The sequence below is a fragment of the Myotis yumanensis genome, unplaced genomic scaffold (genome assembly GCF_028538775.1).
Source record: "Myotis yumanensis isolate MYYU_CA2020_CCGP unplaced genomic scaffold, mMyoYum1.0.hap1 SCAF_11, whole genome shotgun sequence".
Classification (NCBI taxonomy): domain Eukaryota; kingdom Metazoa; phylum Chordata; class Mammalia; order Chiroptera; family Vespertilionidae; genus Myotis; species Myotis yumanensis.
The window spans coordinates 21,449,232-21,464,352 of NW_027223762.1; the positions used below are offsets into that span (position 1 = coordinate 21,449,232).

Below are 15,121 nucleotides of genomic sequence, written 5' to 3' on the forward strand. Positions count from 1 at the left end.
AGCCTTTTATATATAGAGAGAGGCCTGGTGCATGAAATTCGTGCACCGGCGGGGGGCCCTCAGCCCGGCCTGCACACTCTCCAATCCAGGGCCCCTCAGGGGATATGCCTCTCATAATCCCGGACCGCTGGCTCCTAACTGCTCACCTGCCTACCTGCCTGATCACCCCTAACCACTCTGCCTGACTGCCTAATGCCCCTAACTGCTCCCCTGCCTGCCTGATCACCCCTAACCACTCTGCCTGCCTGCCTGATGCCACTAACTGCTCCCCTGCCTGCCTGATCACCCCTAACTGCCTCTGCCTGCCAGCCTGATTGCCCTAACCACCTCTGCCTGCCTGCCTGATAGCCCCTAACTGCCTCTGCCTCTCAGCCTGGTCACCCCCAACTGCCCTCCCCTGCCGGCCTGGTTGCCACTAACTGCCCTCCCCTGCTGGCCTGATAGCCCCTAACTGCCTCTGCCTGCTGGCCTGGTTGCCCCTAACTGACCTCCCCTGCCAGCCTGGTGGCCCCTCACTGCCCTCCCCTGCTGGCCTGGTCACCCCTAACCGCCTCTGCCTCAACCGCTGCCACTGTGGTTTTGTCCAGAAGGACATCCGAATGGATGTCTGGTCTAATTAGCATATTACCCTTTTATTAGTATAGATATGCATATGTGTGAAAGAGTGTGTATGTTTGTACGTGTATAGAAAATTTCTGGAAGAATACTCAGAAACTAGGTAATGGGAGTGAGAAGAAAGGGGCATTTTTACTCTTCACTTCATAACCCTTAGAACCATACTTTTTTCCCAATGAGCAAAGTTTTCATTTTTTTAAAAATCAAGAGAAAAAATGTTGATGATGACTTGCTTACTAAAAGAGAGGGGAAAAGCACCTTGATTAAAGAAAAGGTATTGACAAAAGAAAGCTTCCACTGAACTCTAAAATTGGCAGCAGATAGAAAAACTCTATCGACATATTAAAAGAAACAGTCCACTGTGAAAGAATAGAATTTAACTGAGGTCTGAGTTATGTTCAATACTATCAGAGATCTTTTAATTAATGGCTTCTGAAAATATCCACCTTATCTGCAAAGTAAAATCACTGAGACTTCCATCTTCAGTTTCAAAGGCTGCTTTTTATTTTTAAAGTACTTAAAAACCTATTGGATTTATGTAATACTAGCCTACAAGGCAACATAAATAATATGATTGGTTTTTAAATTTCCATCAGCTGGTGTTTCATTGTGATGATTTCATTTTTTAAACTTGGGCTTAAAATAACATTACAAGAAATCTTAACATCTTTACATCTCCTCAAATTCTCACCACCACAACATAAAGCAATACAAATTAAAGATCAAAGTTCCAACACGAAGCAACTGCTGGAAATAATTTCTAAAAAAACAGATTAAAACCACAGCAAGACCTTGCATGCTACAGAGATTTAAAACTCAAAAGAGAACACCGCTGCTGAGACTGACTGAGGGGACACAAGTTCAGGGGCAAAAGGGACCAAAAGTAAAAAGGACAGCTACTTTACATCTCACCCTCTTTCTCACCGTTCTGACAAGCAAGCAGCATCTTTTTATGAAACAGGCAGCAATGCTTAGTAACTTTAAAAGATGACTACTGGTATATATGTTCAAATACCAAAAGAACATTAATCTCTCTGGCAGTGTTGAAATGATTACTCAAATGTTACTAGAAGTCAAATTGCCTGAAAAATCTTCAGTCTGCCTTATCAATCAGATATAACATTAAGAGCATCATCATTCTAAGATTAGTTATCAGAATTGTACACGAAGGGAAGTTGTGAATGTTTTCACCTAAGATCTTTAACAGAAGGGGCGGGCAGTTTTCTCAATGAGATGCTTTTGGTTGTACAAAAAGGAAAATGGTACATGATCCCTCTCCCATCCACCCTCAGGAGATCCCTCCACTAGCGCCTTCTCCTCACAATACCCCAAATGGGAAGCAGACCCTACATAGAAAAGAACTGGATTCCCAGCTCACTACATGTGGGCCAAGGCAGTTAAGCAAGAGGGACCCTAATGTCTGTGGGTCCAACACCCCTTCATCCAATAAATGATACCTCGTATACTGTCTAGCACTGGCAAATGAGTCATCAATAGCAGCACCCACATTTTTACCTAAATCCAATCACTTCTCACCATCTTCAGTGCTACTGCCCTGTATCAAGCCCCACATTATCCCACCTGCCAGGTCTTGACACCTCTATGTTGCCCTCTCAGGGCATTCTCCACCCAGGGGTCACTAGTGTTTTTAAAATACATCAGATCCTATCTTCCTTCTGCTTTAAAACCTTCCAAAGTCTTAGCTGTCACGCTTGGAATAAAAGCCAAACTCCTTCCCAGGGCACACGGGCCCTGCCTCCTTCAAATCTCATCTACCCCTCTCCCATCCTTAGGACTAAATGCTGGCCCGCATGGGCCTTCCTTTTCTATTCTGTTGACAAGCCAAGCTCATTGCTTTCTCAGAGCCTGTGCATTTGCTGCTCCCTGTGTCCCAAACACTCTCCCTGCCTTTTCTTAGGCCAGTCTTTCTCATCATTCAGGTCTCAGGCCATGCTGCCTCCTCACATCCTATGCATTCTAGGCTCATTTTCTTTTGCTATCTGAAATTCTTTTTTTTAAATATGTTTTATGGATTGTTTTAGAGAAAGAAACATCAACGTGAAAGAGAAACATTGATCAGGCTGCCTCCCCAACTGGATCAAGCCTGCAATCTGGTAATGTGCCCTGACCAGGAATCAAACTAGTGACCTTTTGGTACACAGGATGATGCTCAAACAACTGCGCCACACCAGCTAGGGCACTATCTGAAATTCTTATTTATTTGTTGACTTTGTTGTCTATCTCCCCTCTCATAGCCCACCAGCTCCATGAGAGCAGAAACCCTGTCTATGTACCTCTGTATCCACAGTGTCTGGTACAGTGCCAGCAGTCAAGAAATGATGGACAGGTGATTAGAATTCACAGTTCTTAAAAGTCATTTATGTATTTTTTTCTCAGTAAATAGATATTACAAGTACAGCTACTATGTTCTAGGCAAATATGGTTTGCTTTTAATGGGATCCTAAATTAGAGAACAAAATATTTGCAATTCATATCATAAACAAAGGGCTGATTTCTTTTTTTTTTAATCTTCTAACTATGAAAGTCATTGACAAAAATGAGCAAGAGGTAAAATAACTCACCAAAAAGTATGATAAAGGACCCCCTAAATAAATGTTAAGATGCACAATTTGCCCTGGCCAGTGTGGCTCAGTTGTTTGGAAATAGAGAGGTGGCTGGTTCAATTCCAGGTCAGGGCACATGTCAGGGTTTCTGGCTCGATCCCCAGTAGGGAGCATGTGGGAGGCAGCTGATCGATGTTTTGCTCTCACATCAATGTTTCTCTTTCTCTTTCCCTCTCCCTTCCTCTCTCTCTAAAAGAAATCAATAAAAGTATTTTTTAAAAAGATGTACCTTTACTCAAAATAAGGCAAAAATAAATTATAGCTACTAGATATCATTTTTCACCTTTCAGCATGATAAAGAATAAAAGCACAATTGACACTTTGTAGATTATGAAGAAATATACTCTCTCACATATTGCTGGTGGGAGTATAAACTGATATAATATTTTTTAGAGCAATTTGGAATTATCTATGAAAATTAAAGGTGTACATGCCCTATGACTTAACTTTCAGGAAGTTAGCCTATGGATATACTTTCATAAAAGCAAAATAATGCACATGCACAAGGATATTCACTACAGCATATCCTACATACAAGAAACAATACAAATATCTAGAAATTATTCTATACAAAGGAATATTATGCAGCTGTATAAGAGAATCAGACAGTTCTTTATACTCGTACTAAAGGTCCTCTCATAATCCGGGACCCCTCAGGGGATGTCAGACTGCCGGTTTCAGCCCGATCCCCACAGGCCAGGCCTAGAGACCCCACAGGTGCACAAATCATTCGTGCACCGGGCCTCTAGTATACATATAAGATCTTTGGTTAATCTCTTCTCATCCTCCACTTTCCCCCTTCCCTCTGAGATTCATCAGTCTGTTCCATGTTTCCATGCCTGTGCATTGAGCATCTGCTCCCTGGTGGTCAGTGCACGTCACAGCTACCAGCTGAAAGATTGAACGGTCGCTTAGGCTTTTATATATGTAGATGGAACAATTTCCATGACATGTTGGTTAGTTAATAAAGCAAGTTTCAGAGCAGTGTTATCATGCTGTGGGTTTTTTGTTTGTTTGTTTGTTTATTTTGAAAATATATATGATACGCTTTGTAAATCTACAAAACGTCTTTGAAATGACAGAAAATAACTTTGGTTGCATGAAAGAACTGAATGGGTGGGTAATGGAGAAAGGCTTGCTTTGGTAGCTTATGGGCTTTAAACTATCATTTATATGATTATTAATCATCTAAAACAAATCAATTTAAAAGACCATATCCATACACAAATTTTTTAAATTACTGATTTGAAAAACCTCTCAAGATTTCTTCCAAACTTCAGATTGTGTGCCATTCCACAATTTCAAAAGGCCGATAAAAAGGAAATCATATTGTTACTTCTTTTGCACAGTAAGTACATCATAAATAACTGTTCTTTGATTTAATAGACTTTTCTCACTCTAGCACAGGATCCCACTGTCCTCAACTAAGACGTGGGCCATCCGAAGGCCACAGCCCTATTCCACCCAGCTCTCCAATCTCTGCAAGAGAAGATATATTCCTGGAAGGTTATATTCTGAAATGTAATATAAACAGTAGTATTTATTGTGCTGAGATAATCATTTTTTTTCCTAGAAGATGCTATCATAATAAATAGTATAGGAGAATTTAGCTGCCTCCTAGGGATTTTCAACTCATCTAGTTTAGGAGCTAGGACATGTTTATTTGAAAAAATAATGACCATGCTAGAAAGGATATTATAGATGCCAAGTAAGTAGCACAAGTAAGCAATCCCTCAAGAAATTCAGAAGGAAAATCACATTTACTAGGGTAATCAGAAAAGGCTTCAAAAGAGAAATAGCATCTGAGCTGGGCTTGATGTATGATCCAGTTTCAATAGGCAAGGAAACGCACAGTATGGTTTGGGAACAAGGGAGCAGACCAGTCTGGACAAATGGAGCCTGCAGGTGGCGGAAGTACTCCTAGCTCCTGGAAGCCCATTTAATCAGTCCCTGAGCCTGTATCCTTCCAATGCCCTAGATTAATTTTGATTCTTCCTAATATCTCCCAGAGTTGTCATTTCTTCTCCATTCTCACTACCTCAAAGCAATCCAAGCTCTCATTCCCTCCTCTGGATAGATCTCCAAACGCATCCTCCTGTTTTCAACCTCCCCCATCTCCAATCAACAGTGCAAAACTCATGAAGTTATTTTACACACATAACCTATCAAAGACTAACCACTGCTTGTAAAACAAAACTATTCACCCTCTCATTACAGCCCTTCTAGCATCTGCTCTCATCTACCTCTCACTCCTTCACTGGATTCATACCCACCGAACATAATATACAAATTTCAAGCCTATGTCCACGCCGTTTCTTTCACCTGAAAAATTCTCCTGATTTTGTTCCCAGGTGGCACACATGGTTGCACAGGTTGTGAACACTGTAGTTTACATAAATAATACCTTCTCCCATGTTGGGCAGTGCACAACCTCTGCAACCTTCCAAAGATGGCTTGTATCCACCCTCCCACACCTTGAAGGCCTTCTCTGAACAACTCAACTGTTGGTCAACTCTCTGATTCCTACATCACCAACTTGACACCTTTTCTTTAAAAAAAAAAAGTTACAATATTTGAAACACCAACAGTGCCTTGAACACAGCAGATACTCAAAAGATTCTTGCAAATTACAATGGGCTAAGTTAAAAAAAAAAGAAGAAGACATATTGTGACATGAGCCTTGAAGGCCAAGACAGAAGTTCTGACTTTATTTGGTAGATGTCAAAATATAACCAATGATCAGAATGTTGTTTTAGAAAGACTAATTTCAGCAACCATAAGCAAGCAGGCGTTGAGAGGTTCTACTCAAAGTGCCAGTTTAGGGCCCTCCGGGTTGGAGGAGGCCTGTGGGAGGCTCCCTCTGTAATGTGCAACCTCCTTAGTCATCCAGTCATCCTTCAGTTTACCTGTTTGGCATTACAGATACTGATTTCCATATACCTACCATCAAAGTGAAGCTTAAAACTGGGCCATTAAGCCAAGAAAAAGATGCTTTTGCCTGAAATATCTGCGTATCTAGGAAACAGTTCTGACTTGAATAATTATATACATACATGAAATACATATACACAAATTAAGCAGTACTCTTATCTTCTTTCTTCACTTCTTTTGCAGTCTTCTTCTTTTCCATCTGTCTCTTCCCTTTTTGGTCTCTCTCTCTCTCTCTCTCTCTCTCTCTCTCCCTTTCTCTCCCTCCCATTATTATTATCCTCGTCTCCTATTTCTTTCCAAATGCTTTATATTAAGCTCGCCAGACTGCCTTTCCCTTCTCCCCAAACACCCCCACCCCCCAAAAATTATTATTCAGCTTATTTGACTGTTTTTGCTTATATACTGATTTAGCCAACTCCCCTAAACATTCATAGTGATAACTCATTTCTCCTGCTTCCTTTGCTAATGTAGCTTAAACCTTCACTAACTGTAGAATTCTACAATTACTAGTGAATCGTTTCAAGGCCAATCATTTTCCTATGGCCCTCTAAAAGAATCAAAGGCACTTACGTATTTAGGTATCTAAATTAATTTAATTGTACTGTTGTGGTACCAAATAAGTAATTCTTATTGATAAATTGAAAACTCAAAACCTAATACATTAAACAAAATTAGTTTTCTAATGAATTTCCTTCCAAAGCATGTATCTTGGATTTCATGCCAAGATATCAGTAATGCACTCCATGGTACTAGACAATTTTATTTACTTCTCAGATTTATAAGAAAAAAAATCTTTCCTCTCCAAAGGAATAATATTATGTGGAAAACACCCACTGCAATATCAAGGCAGAGAAATAACACCATTAGAAACATGCACATGCCTATCAGGAAAAGATTAACTGGCGCAACCTAATTTAAAAAAGGGTTGAGGGGAATCTTAAAACAGTATCAAAGGTAAAACAAAACAAGCAATTCTGTATTTGTGCCCAAACAGGCAGTCTCCCCTAAAAGTCCAACTTTACTCAGGTAAGAATGATCTAAGGAAAGATTTCAATATTTTCCTTTCATCCTAGTAAAGTTTAAAAAAAATTAACTACTCAAATACTGGTTCTGGATTTGGAGCAGTTTAGATGTTTCTCCTCTCCCAAGGTGATGTTTTTTCCCCTCTCCACACTGAAGATCCCTCTGCGTGTCACAGTGTGAACCTTTGGTACCCAATGGTGGGCAGGCACTCTGTGAACTCCATACTTTGTAGGAAAGAAGGAGAGAGAAGAGCATGACCATCCATTACTTAGACTGAGTCTATAGTTAAGTCAATCTCCTTTATAACATAACAATTTCATTACAGTACATTTTATGCAGCGTGCAAAGAATGTGTGGACAGTGTAGAGCAGACCTCATTCACAATAACAAGACCGTCTTTTCAAATACCACCCCAAATCGGCAAATACATAATTCAAACTGCTCTCGGTTCAATTTTAAATTGTCGAATCCTACCAATAAAAGTTTGCAGGAACCTCATTAACCGGCTGGGAACTGCTCAAAAGTAAACTACAAAGATGGGAGGCTTGTCTCTACCTGCCCCTCTCCATGCCTGGCGAGTCTCCCAAGAGAGGGGCGTCTTATATGTACGGGGGCCACTCGCTCGTGCCCGGGGAAATGGGGATGGGGAGTGAGCACCAACCCGTCCCTTGCTGGGCCCCAAACCTAGACCGGCTCGGCCGCCCAGAGGCATACAGGACAGAGACGCGACCGACGAGGACCGGGACGGACAGACGTGACAGGACGGACGCAACGGGCAAAGAAGCAGTGCGTCCTACCCGGAGGGCTCCCTCCCAGGGACGGCGGAGTACCTGCTCCGGTCATCCAGGCTGCGGTTGTCGGCCGCGGCGGCGCGCCAATCGGGCAGTGTGCTGGCGCACAGCACCACCATGGACACGATCACGAACACGACCGACACGCTGGCCAGGATCTGGGCGGCCAGCGACGACGTGGGCTCCTCGAAGGTCAGCCGCATGCGCTCCAGCCAGCGCCTGGACGGGGCCGCCTCGGCGCCGCCGGCTCGCGGCTCCTCGCGGCCCGGCTCGTCGGCGGAGTAGAAGGTGTAGGTGTCGGACATGCGGTCGTCCAGGCGGCGCTGGCAGCAGTACTCGAGGTGCGCGCCCTCCAGGCCCCAGTAGATCATCTCGTTGTAGAAGGAGAGTTCGCACATCCGCGGCGCGAAGCGCAGCTTGCCGTGGCCGCGCACGTAGAGCAGGATGAAGCCGAAGGCCTCCGAGTGCCGGTCGAAGAAGTACTCGTTGCGCTCGCGGTCGTAGTCGTCGCACACCTCGAGCACGTCGCGCTCCGAGCGGCAGCCGTGCAGCCGGCTCACGCGGCGCAGCGGGAAGTCCTTCAGCAAATCCCGGGACAGCGAGTACCGGGCGCCACCCACGTTCAGCACCACGGAGGCCGCCCCGCTGCGCCCGAAGGTCATGGCTGGCCGCCCCGAAGCCCCGAGGCCCGAGGGCGCCGCCGCCGCCCCCTCGCCGCCGGGCAGGGTCTGCCGGCCGCGGGCCGACCCAGGAGCGCGCCGTCGGGGCCCGCGCGCGGTCTGGCCCGCTCTGCCTCGCGCTCCTCTTCTGCTCTACGCCGACCCGGGGACCCCTGGGCTCTCGCCTCCCCGGCTGCCCAGCGTCGCTCCTAGAGACACTCCCTCCGCGCCGCGGTACCTGCAGGTGTCCCGGGAGTCCCCTCCGGCGTCAGCTCTGCACCCCGCAGGCGGCGACCGAGGCTCAGAGCCGCCGCCCCTCGCGACCGGGAGGTCCCCCCTCAGAGGCCGGGGTGTCCTCTCCAAGGCGGGGTCGCTGTTCCCCCGGAGGGGCGCGGGCGCCGAGAGGGGAAGCTGGTGCGGGATGGTTCCAGGTCCTCGGCGCTCCCTCCGATCGCGGATGTGGCAACCGCCCCGCCGCCGTCCAGAGGCGAGAAGCAAAGTGAGCGGTTTCGGAGGCGGCGAGGAGCCGGCTCGGAGAGGCGGGGGCGGGGCCTCCTCGGCTCCCGGCTCCGCTCGGCTCACCTCCCAACGCGCGCCGCCCTCCTCTTCCCACCCGCGCCCGCACCTCCCGGGCTCGCTCCGGCTGGGATTCCCCGGCGCCCCGCCCTGGACCTCGGGCTCCCCGCCTCGTGACGCCGTCCTCCCTCTCCGCTCCCGCAGTGGCCGGGAGGGGTCCGCGGGGCGGGGAGGTGAGGAGCGGGGAGCCCCCGGGTGGAGGGGGGAGCCAAGCCCCGCGGCTGGGATACCTGCTCCCGCGTCCCGCCCGGGGCCATCGGGATGGCTTGGACAGTACCCCAGAGCCCGTTATCAGCCCCCAAAGGGAGGGAACGTGGTAAGCACGGGTGAGGACTGGGGTGCGGGTTTGGAGGGGCGGGGACAGACGGCGTTTGAAACGAGAGCTTTTTCCAGAAACTATCCAGAACCCAGCTCGGTTTCTGAGACCAAAGGGTTTCTCAGAGAAGATACCCCAGCAATTGCTTTCCTTGCCGACTTTGCTCTTCCTCTCCCGGCGCGGAGATCACGTACCGCGTGCTCCGAGGGCGGCCACACACCCCAACGCCCAACCTCGGTGCCACTCTCCCGCGGAGGAGAACGGCCCCGGCCCCCGCTTTCTGGGGCACCGGTCCTAAGAGGGCGCCTACAGGTAGCGCGCCCGGACCCCATCGTGACTCTTGCTGTAGAGTGGGGTGAAAGTCTGGAGAGAATCGCCTTGCCACCGGCAAGAACAGAGTTGCTCGTTGCCTTCGTCTGCATCCTCCTTTTCATAAAGTCTTGATTGCCCCCGTGCACCCCCAAGCTGGCTGCAGCACCGGCCTTTGGAGCTTTAAGAACCCCTGAAGACTCCGCAGGGCGAACTGCCCTGTGCTCTGCTCTGGTCCATGCCTAGACAATGGGTTCCGCTTGGCCGGGATTATTTTAAACTGCTCCCAGCAATTCACGCGACATCTGACACCGGCAGTCCAGCCCGCGCAGAGCTGAAACAGGTGAGTCGTAAGGCAAACTATGTTAAATGCAAAACAAATACTGGAAGAAAAAAATAAGGGTGGAGCTGGGTGGGATGTGCGGTCATCTGACCTGAGAGTAACCCAGCTGGTTACCAAGAAGGGTTTTACTTTGCCCTTCACTTTTCGTAATTTTGTAGGATTGTCTCGTGCCCGCTAGAGGTCACCAAAGAGAGTCATCTTGCTCTAGGTCTAGTATGCAATCCTGGGGGGGAGGGGGAGGATAAGACACTGAAAATTGGGAGTGTTCTCACAAAGTAAAAAAATCACTACGTGGTTTCTTTCCTTTTCTTTTTTAAAGTTAAATTATTGGGATGACATTGGTTAATAAAACCATACAGGTTTTAAGTGTACAACTCAATGACACATCATCTACGTACTGCATCCTGTGCTCACCACCCAAAGTAAGTCTCTTTCCGCCACCATTTATCCCCCTTTGCCCTCTTCCACATCCCTCTGCGCCCCCTTCCATTCTGACAATCACCATACTGTTGTCTGTGTCTGTGGGTTTTGGGTTTTTTTTGTTTTTTTTTTGTCTAATCCCTTACCTTTTTCATCCAGGCCTCCAACTCCCCCCCCTTCCCCCCCCTCCCCCCCCCCCCCCCCCCCGCAGCTGTCAGTCAGTTCTATGTATCTATGATTCTGCTGTTTCTATTTTGTTTGGATGGTTTCTTTCCTTTTATTTATTTATTTATTTATTTATTTATTTTAGTTTATTGGTGGGTGGTTTCTTAAAGAATGAAAATCTATAAGTTATTTACCCCTAGATGCGAATAATTTATCTTAAAAGTATTTAATATGATTGAAAGCTCAAAAGTAGGAGTTTCTTTGCTAAGTAGCTACTAAACCAGGAAAACATCCTGAAGGAAGTGAGTTTCAGGATAGAATCAAAGGAGGTGATGATCATGAGCTGGATGAAAGAACAGAGCATTCCAAGGAGAAAACTCTCAGATGTGAAGGATGAAAGTCTAAAGAAAGCGAATGAATGCATTTGCTTAGCTGTAAGGATGGGGATCTCAACTGCAGAATTTAGATTTCATCCTAGAAGGTTTTAATTATATAAATGGCCTTTATTAAAGGAAGATTCCTTTGCCTGTTGGGTTATTCTAAGGAGAAGTCCTTCTGCAACTCAGGAATGAAAACCCCATCCCCAAGTCTTTGTAGATGAGAAAGGAAACATGGAGGCTGAGAGCTCAGCAGAGCCTGGACACTGATTTGTTATAGCAGATGAGGATGGACAAAAGTTTGCAGATGTGAGTTGAGAGAAGAGCCTGGCTTCAACAAGAGCCAATTCCTCAGGGAACTGTTAAAAATACTTTCTAGAAGCATCACAAGCCACAGAATAGAGACCAATTATTTTGTTGATTATTTGCTCCAACATTACTGTATTTATTTCCTGTGTTCTCCATCTAAAATCGCTCTAAACTCTGTTGATTGGACCAGTTAAAGAAATATCACATTTTGAATTAAATATGAGCTCAGAAAACAAATTAATATGATGGCAATACAATTTGTGCCTCCAACATTTCTTAGAGATGGATTTAAATCATTTCATTTGTTTCCAGAGTAATATTCCTATTTGATTCATCAACCACTGCTGTAGCAGCAATACCCAAATCATTTTCTTAAACAAAGGAAACAGTAAGGTGCAGAAACAATTGGCTTGTCTGGTTTAGAAAACCTTCTTAAAAAACGATTTTACTCTTTTGTACTTTGAAAACTATGTTAAGAATTATGACATCTAAATTCTTTCTTAGATTCCAGATGATATTTAGGGCCTTCATATATAAATCTTTAGAATGCATTAAAATTTAAAGGCATCAGGCAGAATTTTAGAATTTGAAAGAACCAAGAGATTTTGTCATCTCAATTTATCAACCCATTATTTAGGGAGGAGTAAGAAGGCTCCAGAGATGTGGTGGCTGTAACTTGCCTGAGGTACCCCAGTCAGCAGCATCATGGTAGAGATGGGCTGGAACCAGGTTTTCTAGTTCCAAACTCTAATCACTCCATCTTCAGGGCCTGCATTGCTGCCACAACCTTCTATCTGATCTCCCTGCACTCCAGCTCTTTCCTCCTCATGTGAATCCTGTAATATGCCACCAGACAGCTCTTCCTTCTGTTCATTTTAATCAAGTCATTCCCAAGTTCAAGAACCAAAAAGGTCTATAGATCTACAGAATTACAATATTATCTATACTAATAAAAGAGTAATATGCTAATTAGACCAGATCGACCGGATATCTTCCGGTCGCCCGGTCCTCCTTTCAGACAAAGCCACAGTGGCAGGGGCCAAGGCAGAGAGGTTAGGGACGATCAGGCAGGCAGGTAGGTGAGCAGTTAGGAGCCAGCGGTCCCGGACTGGGAGAGGGATCGGGCCTAAACCGGCAGTCAGATATCCCCTGAGGGGTCCTGGATTGGAGAGGGTGCAGGCCGGGCTGAGGGACACCTTCCCCCTTTACATGAATTTCATGCACCGGGCCTCTAGTCTATAATAATAAAAGTGTAATATGCTAATTAGACTGGACGTCCTTCCGGACAAAGCCGCGGTGGCGGGGGCTGAGCCCCTTGCACAAATTTTGTGCATTGGGCCTCTAGTATTATAATAAAGTTCAAACTGGTTATTAACGGCCCTCCCTAGATTGAAATCTTGGCTGCACAACTTGTTTGCTAAGTGACCTGGATCGAGTTCCTTAATCTCCTTAAGCCTCCATTTTCTCCTCCACGTAGCAGAGATAATGATAGCTACATCAAAGAGGTGATGTGAGGATTAAATGAGATGATGTGAGGGTGGGGTATAGCTCAGTGCATGACACGGAAAAAAATCTCACTTCATGTATGCTTCCACAAGCCCAAATAGGCCATGTCATTCTCATTACAGGGTTCTAAATAAATACAAATTGGACAAGTGAATTGATTCATCTAAAAATGTGACCAACCGCAAATCAGTAACCTGAACCATCGAAAATTCAGTGTAATGCCCTAGCTGGTCTGGCTCAGTGGATAGAGTGTCAGCCTGGGGACTAAAGGGTCCCAGGTTCGATTCCGGTCAAGGGCACATGCCCAGGTTGCGAGCTCAATCCCCAGTAGCACAGGAGACAGCCAATCAATGATTCTCTCTCATCATTGATGTTTCTATCTCTCCTCCCTTCCACTCTGGAATCAATAAAAAATATATTTTAAAAAATGTTCAGTGTAAAGTTGTGAACCTTATACTGCTGACTCTGGATTGAACACAGACTCCTCTATCACTTTGCATTGCACAACTAGATGTGGTCAGGGACTCTGAACACCTGCCCGGAAGCTTTATAAATTGAAATACCCTGTGGGCACTGCTGGTCCTTGCAGCTTGCTTATCAACTTTGCTTTAGAAAGCCTTCACTCTGCTGTTAATTCATATTTCCAAGTATTTGTGTTAAACCAGTTAGTTTCTCAGCATCTGCAGCAACAATAGATTCATTAAAAAGTTGGATTTTTAAACAAATTTTTATTGATTTGAGAGAAAGAGAGAGAGAGACATCAATTTGTTGTTCCACTTATTTGTGCATTCATTGGTTGCTTCTTGTATGTGCCCTGACTGGGGATCGAATCCACAACCTTGGTGTGTCAGGACAACACTAACCAACTGAGCTACCCGGCCAGGGCCAAAAAGTTGGCTTTTTGAATAGAAATGTAACCTGTACACGTCTCTATTTTCATGTATGGAAGACTCTATTGACATCATCTGCCATTACCCCTGTAGAAGGTAAACTTGTAACTTTGAATAAACTGCCCTACAGAACCATCCCACCACATGGACCCCATTCTTAAAAATGAGAAGACTCCAGAGGGTTATGTCACCCCATCCCACACCAATGCCCCTGCCTTTTTCTCAGCTCCGGGACACTTTATGCCAGTGGTTCTCAACCTGTGGGTCGTGACCCCTTTTGGCAGTCCAACGACCCTTTCACAGGGGTCGCCTAAGACCATCCTGCATATCAGATATTTACATTACGATTCATAACAGTAGCAACAATACAGTTATGAAGTAGCCACGAAAATAATTTTATGGTTGGGTCACAACATGAGGAACTGTATTTAAAGGGCCAGAAGGTTGAGAACCACTGCCTTAGATGCTTTGTAGATAAATGTAGCAAGAAAGAGGAAGGAAGAGAGAGAGAAAGAGAGAAATCGATGTGAGAGAGAAATATCCATAATCGGCTGTCTCCCATATGTACCCCGCCAGGGTGGTCAGCACACATTGCTAAGTAGAAAGAGCCTAGGTCCTGAGCTGTGGGCTAAATTATTCCTTCTTCATAATAAAGATATATGAATATCCTATGTAATAAAAGGCTAATATGCAAATCAACCAAATGGTGGAACAACCAGTCGCTATGATGCGCACTGACCACCAGGGGACAGACACTCACTGCAGGAGCTGCCCCCTGCTGGTCAGTGCGCTCCCACAGGGGGAGCGCCGCTCAGCCAGAAGCTGGGCTCACGGCTGGTGAGCGCAGCAGAGGTGGTGGGAGACTCTCCTGCCTCCGCCTCCTGGGCAGCGCTAAGGACCCCTCAGGGAAGGTGGACATCCCCCAAGGGGTCCTGGACTGTGAGAGGAATGTCGTGCACTGGGCCTCTAATAGGTATATAATAAGATTTCTGAAAGAATACATAAAATACAGTTATGGGTGGCTGTTTCTTCATTGAGGGACTGGGAAGGTTGGAGTAGATAGGAGACCTACTTGTTATTGGTTATTATAAACCTCTTGTCCTTTTATTTATTTTATTATTTTACCAAATGTAAGAATTATGTTTCAGTTTTGAAAAAACTAGTTTTGTTTTTTTTGAATGTCACAGCACATACCCTCCTACCAAATTCTCTTTCTCTCCTTTTTCTCCTCCCATCCTTACTGTGACCTGCCTCCTTCTCTGCTCAG

The 15,121-nt window shown here is 45.7% G+C and overlaps 2 protein-coding genes across 3 annotated transcripts in view; one reads left to right on the forward strand and one right to left on the reverse strand.

Annotated features, from left to right (window-relative positions):
• Positions 1-8,646, reverse strand: part of KCNG3 (potassium voltage-gated channel modifier subfamily G member 3) — a 33,581-nt gene extending 24,935 nt beyond the window's left edge. The window contains exon 1 of one of the 2 annotated variants that reach the window (XM_070428420.1): positions 8,024-8,646. In XM_070428420.1, coding sequence (XP_070284521.1) covers positions 8,024-8,646 — 623 coding nt within the window. Of the gene's footprint in view, positions 1-7,990 lie in introns of both variants that reach the window. The other variant, XM_070428419.1, reaches the window with a different exon arrangement.
• A 928-nt stretch (positions 8,647-9,574) lies between these two features.
• The window catches only part of MTA3 (metastasis associated 1 family member 3), a 169,774-nt gene continuing 164,227 nt past the window's right edge, over positions 9,575-15,121 (forward strand). Inside the window, exon 1 of the mRNA XM_070429106.1 lies at positions 9,575-10,187. The gene's annotated coding sequence lies outside the window, so the exon portion shown is untranslated. The remainder of the gene's footprint in view (positions 10,188-15,121) is intronic.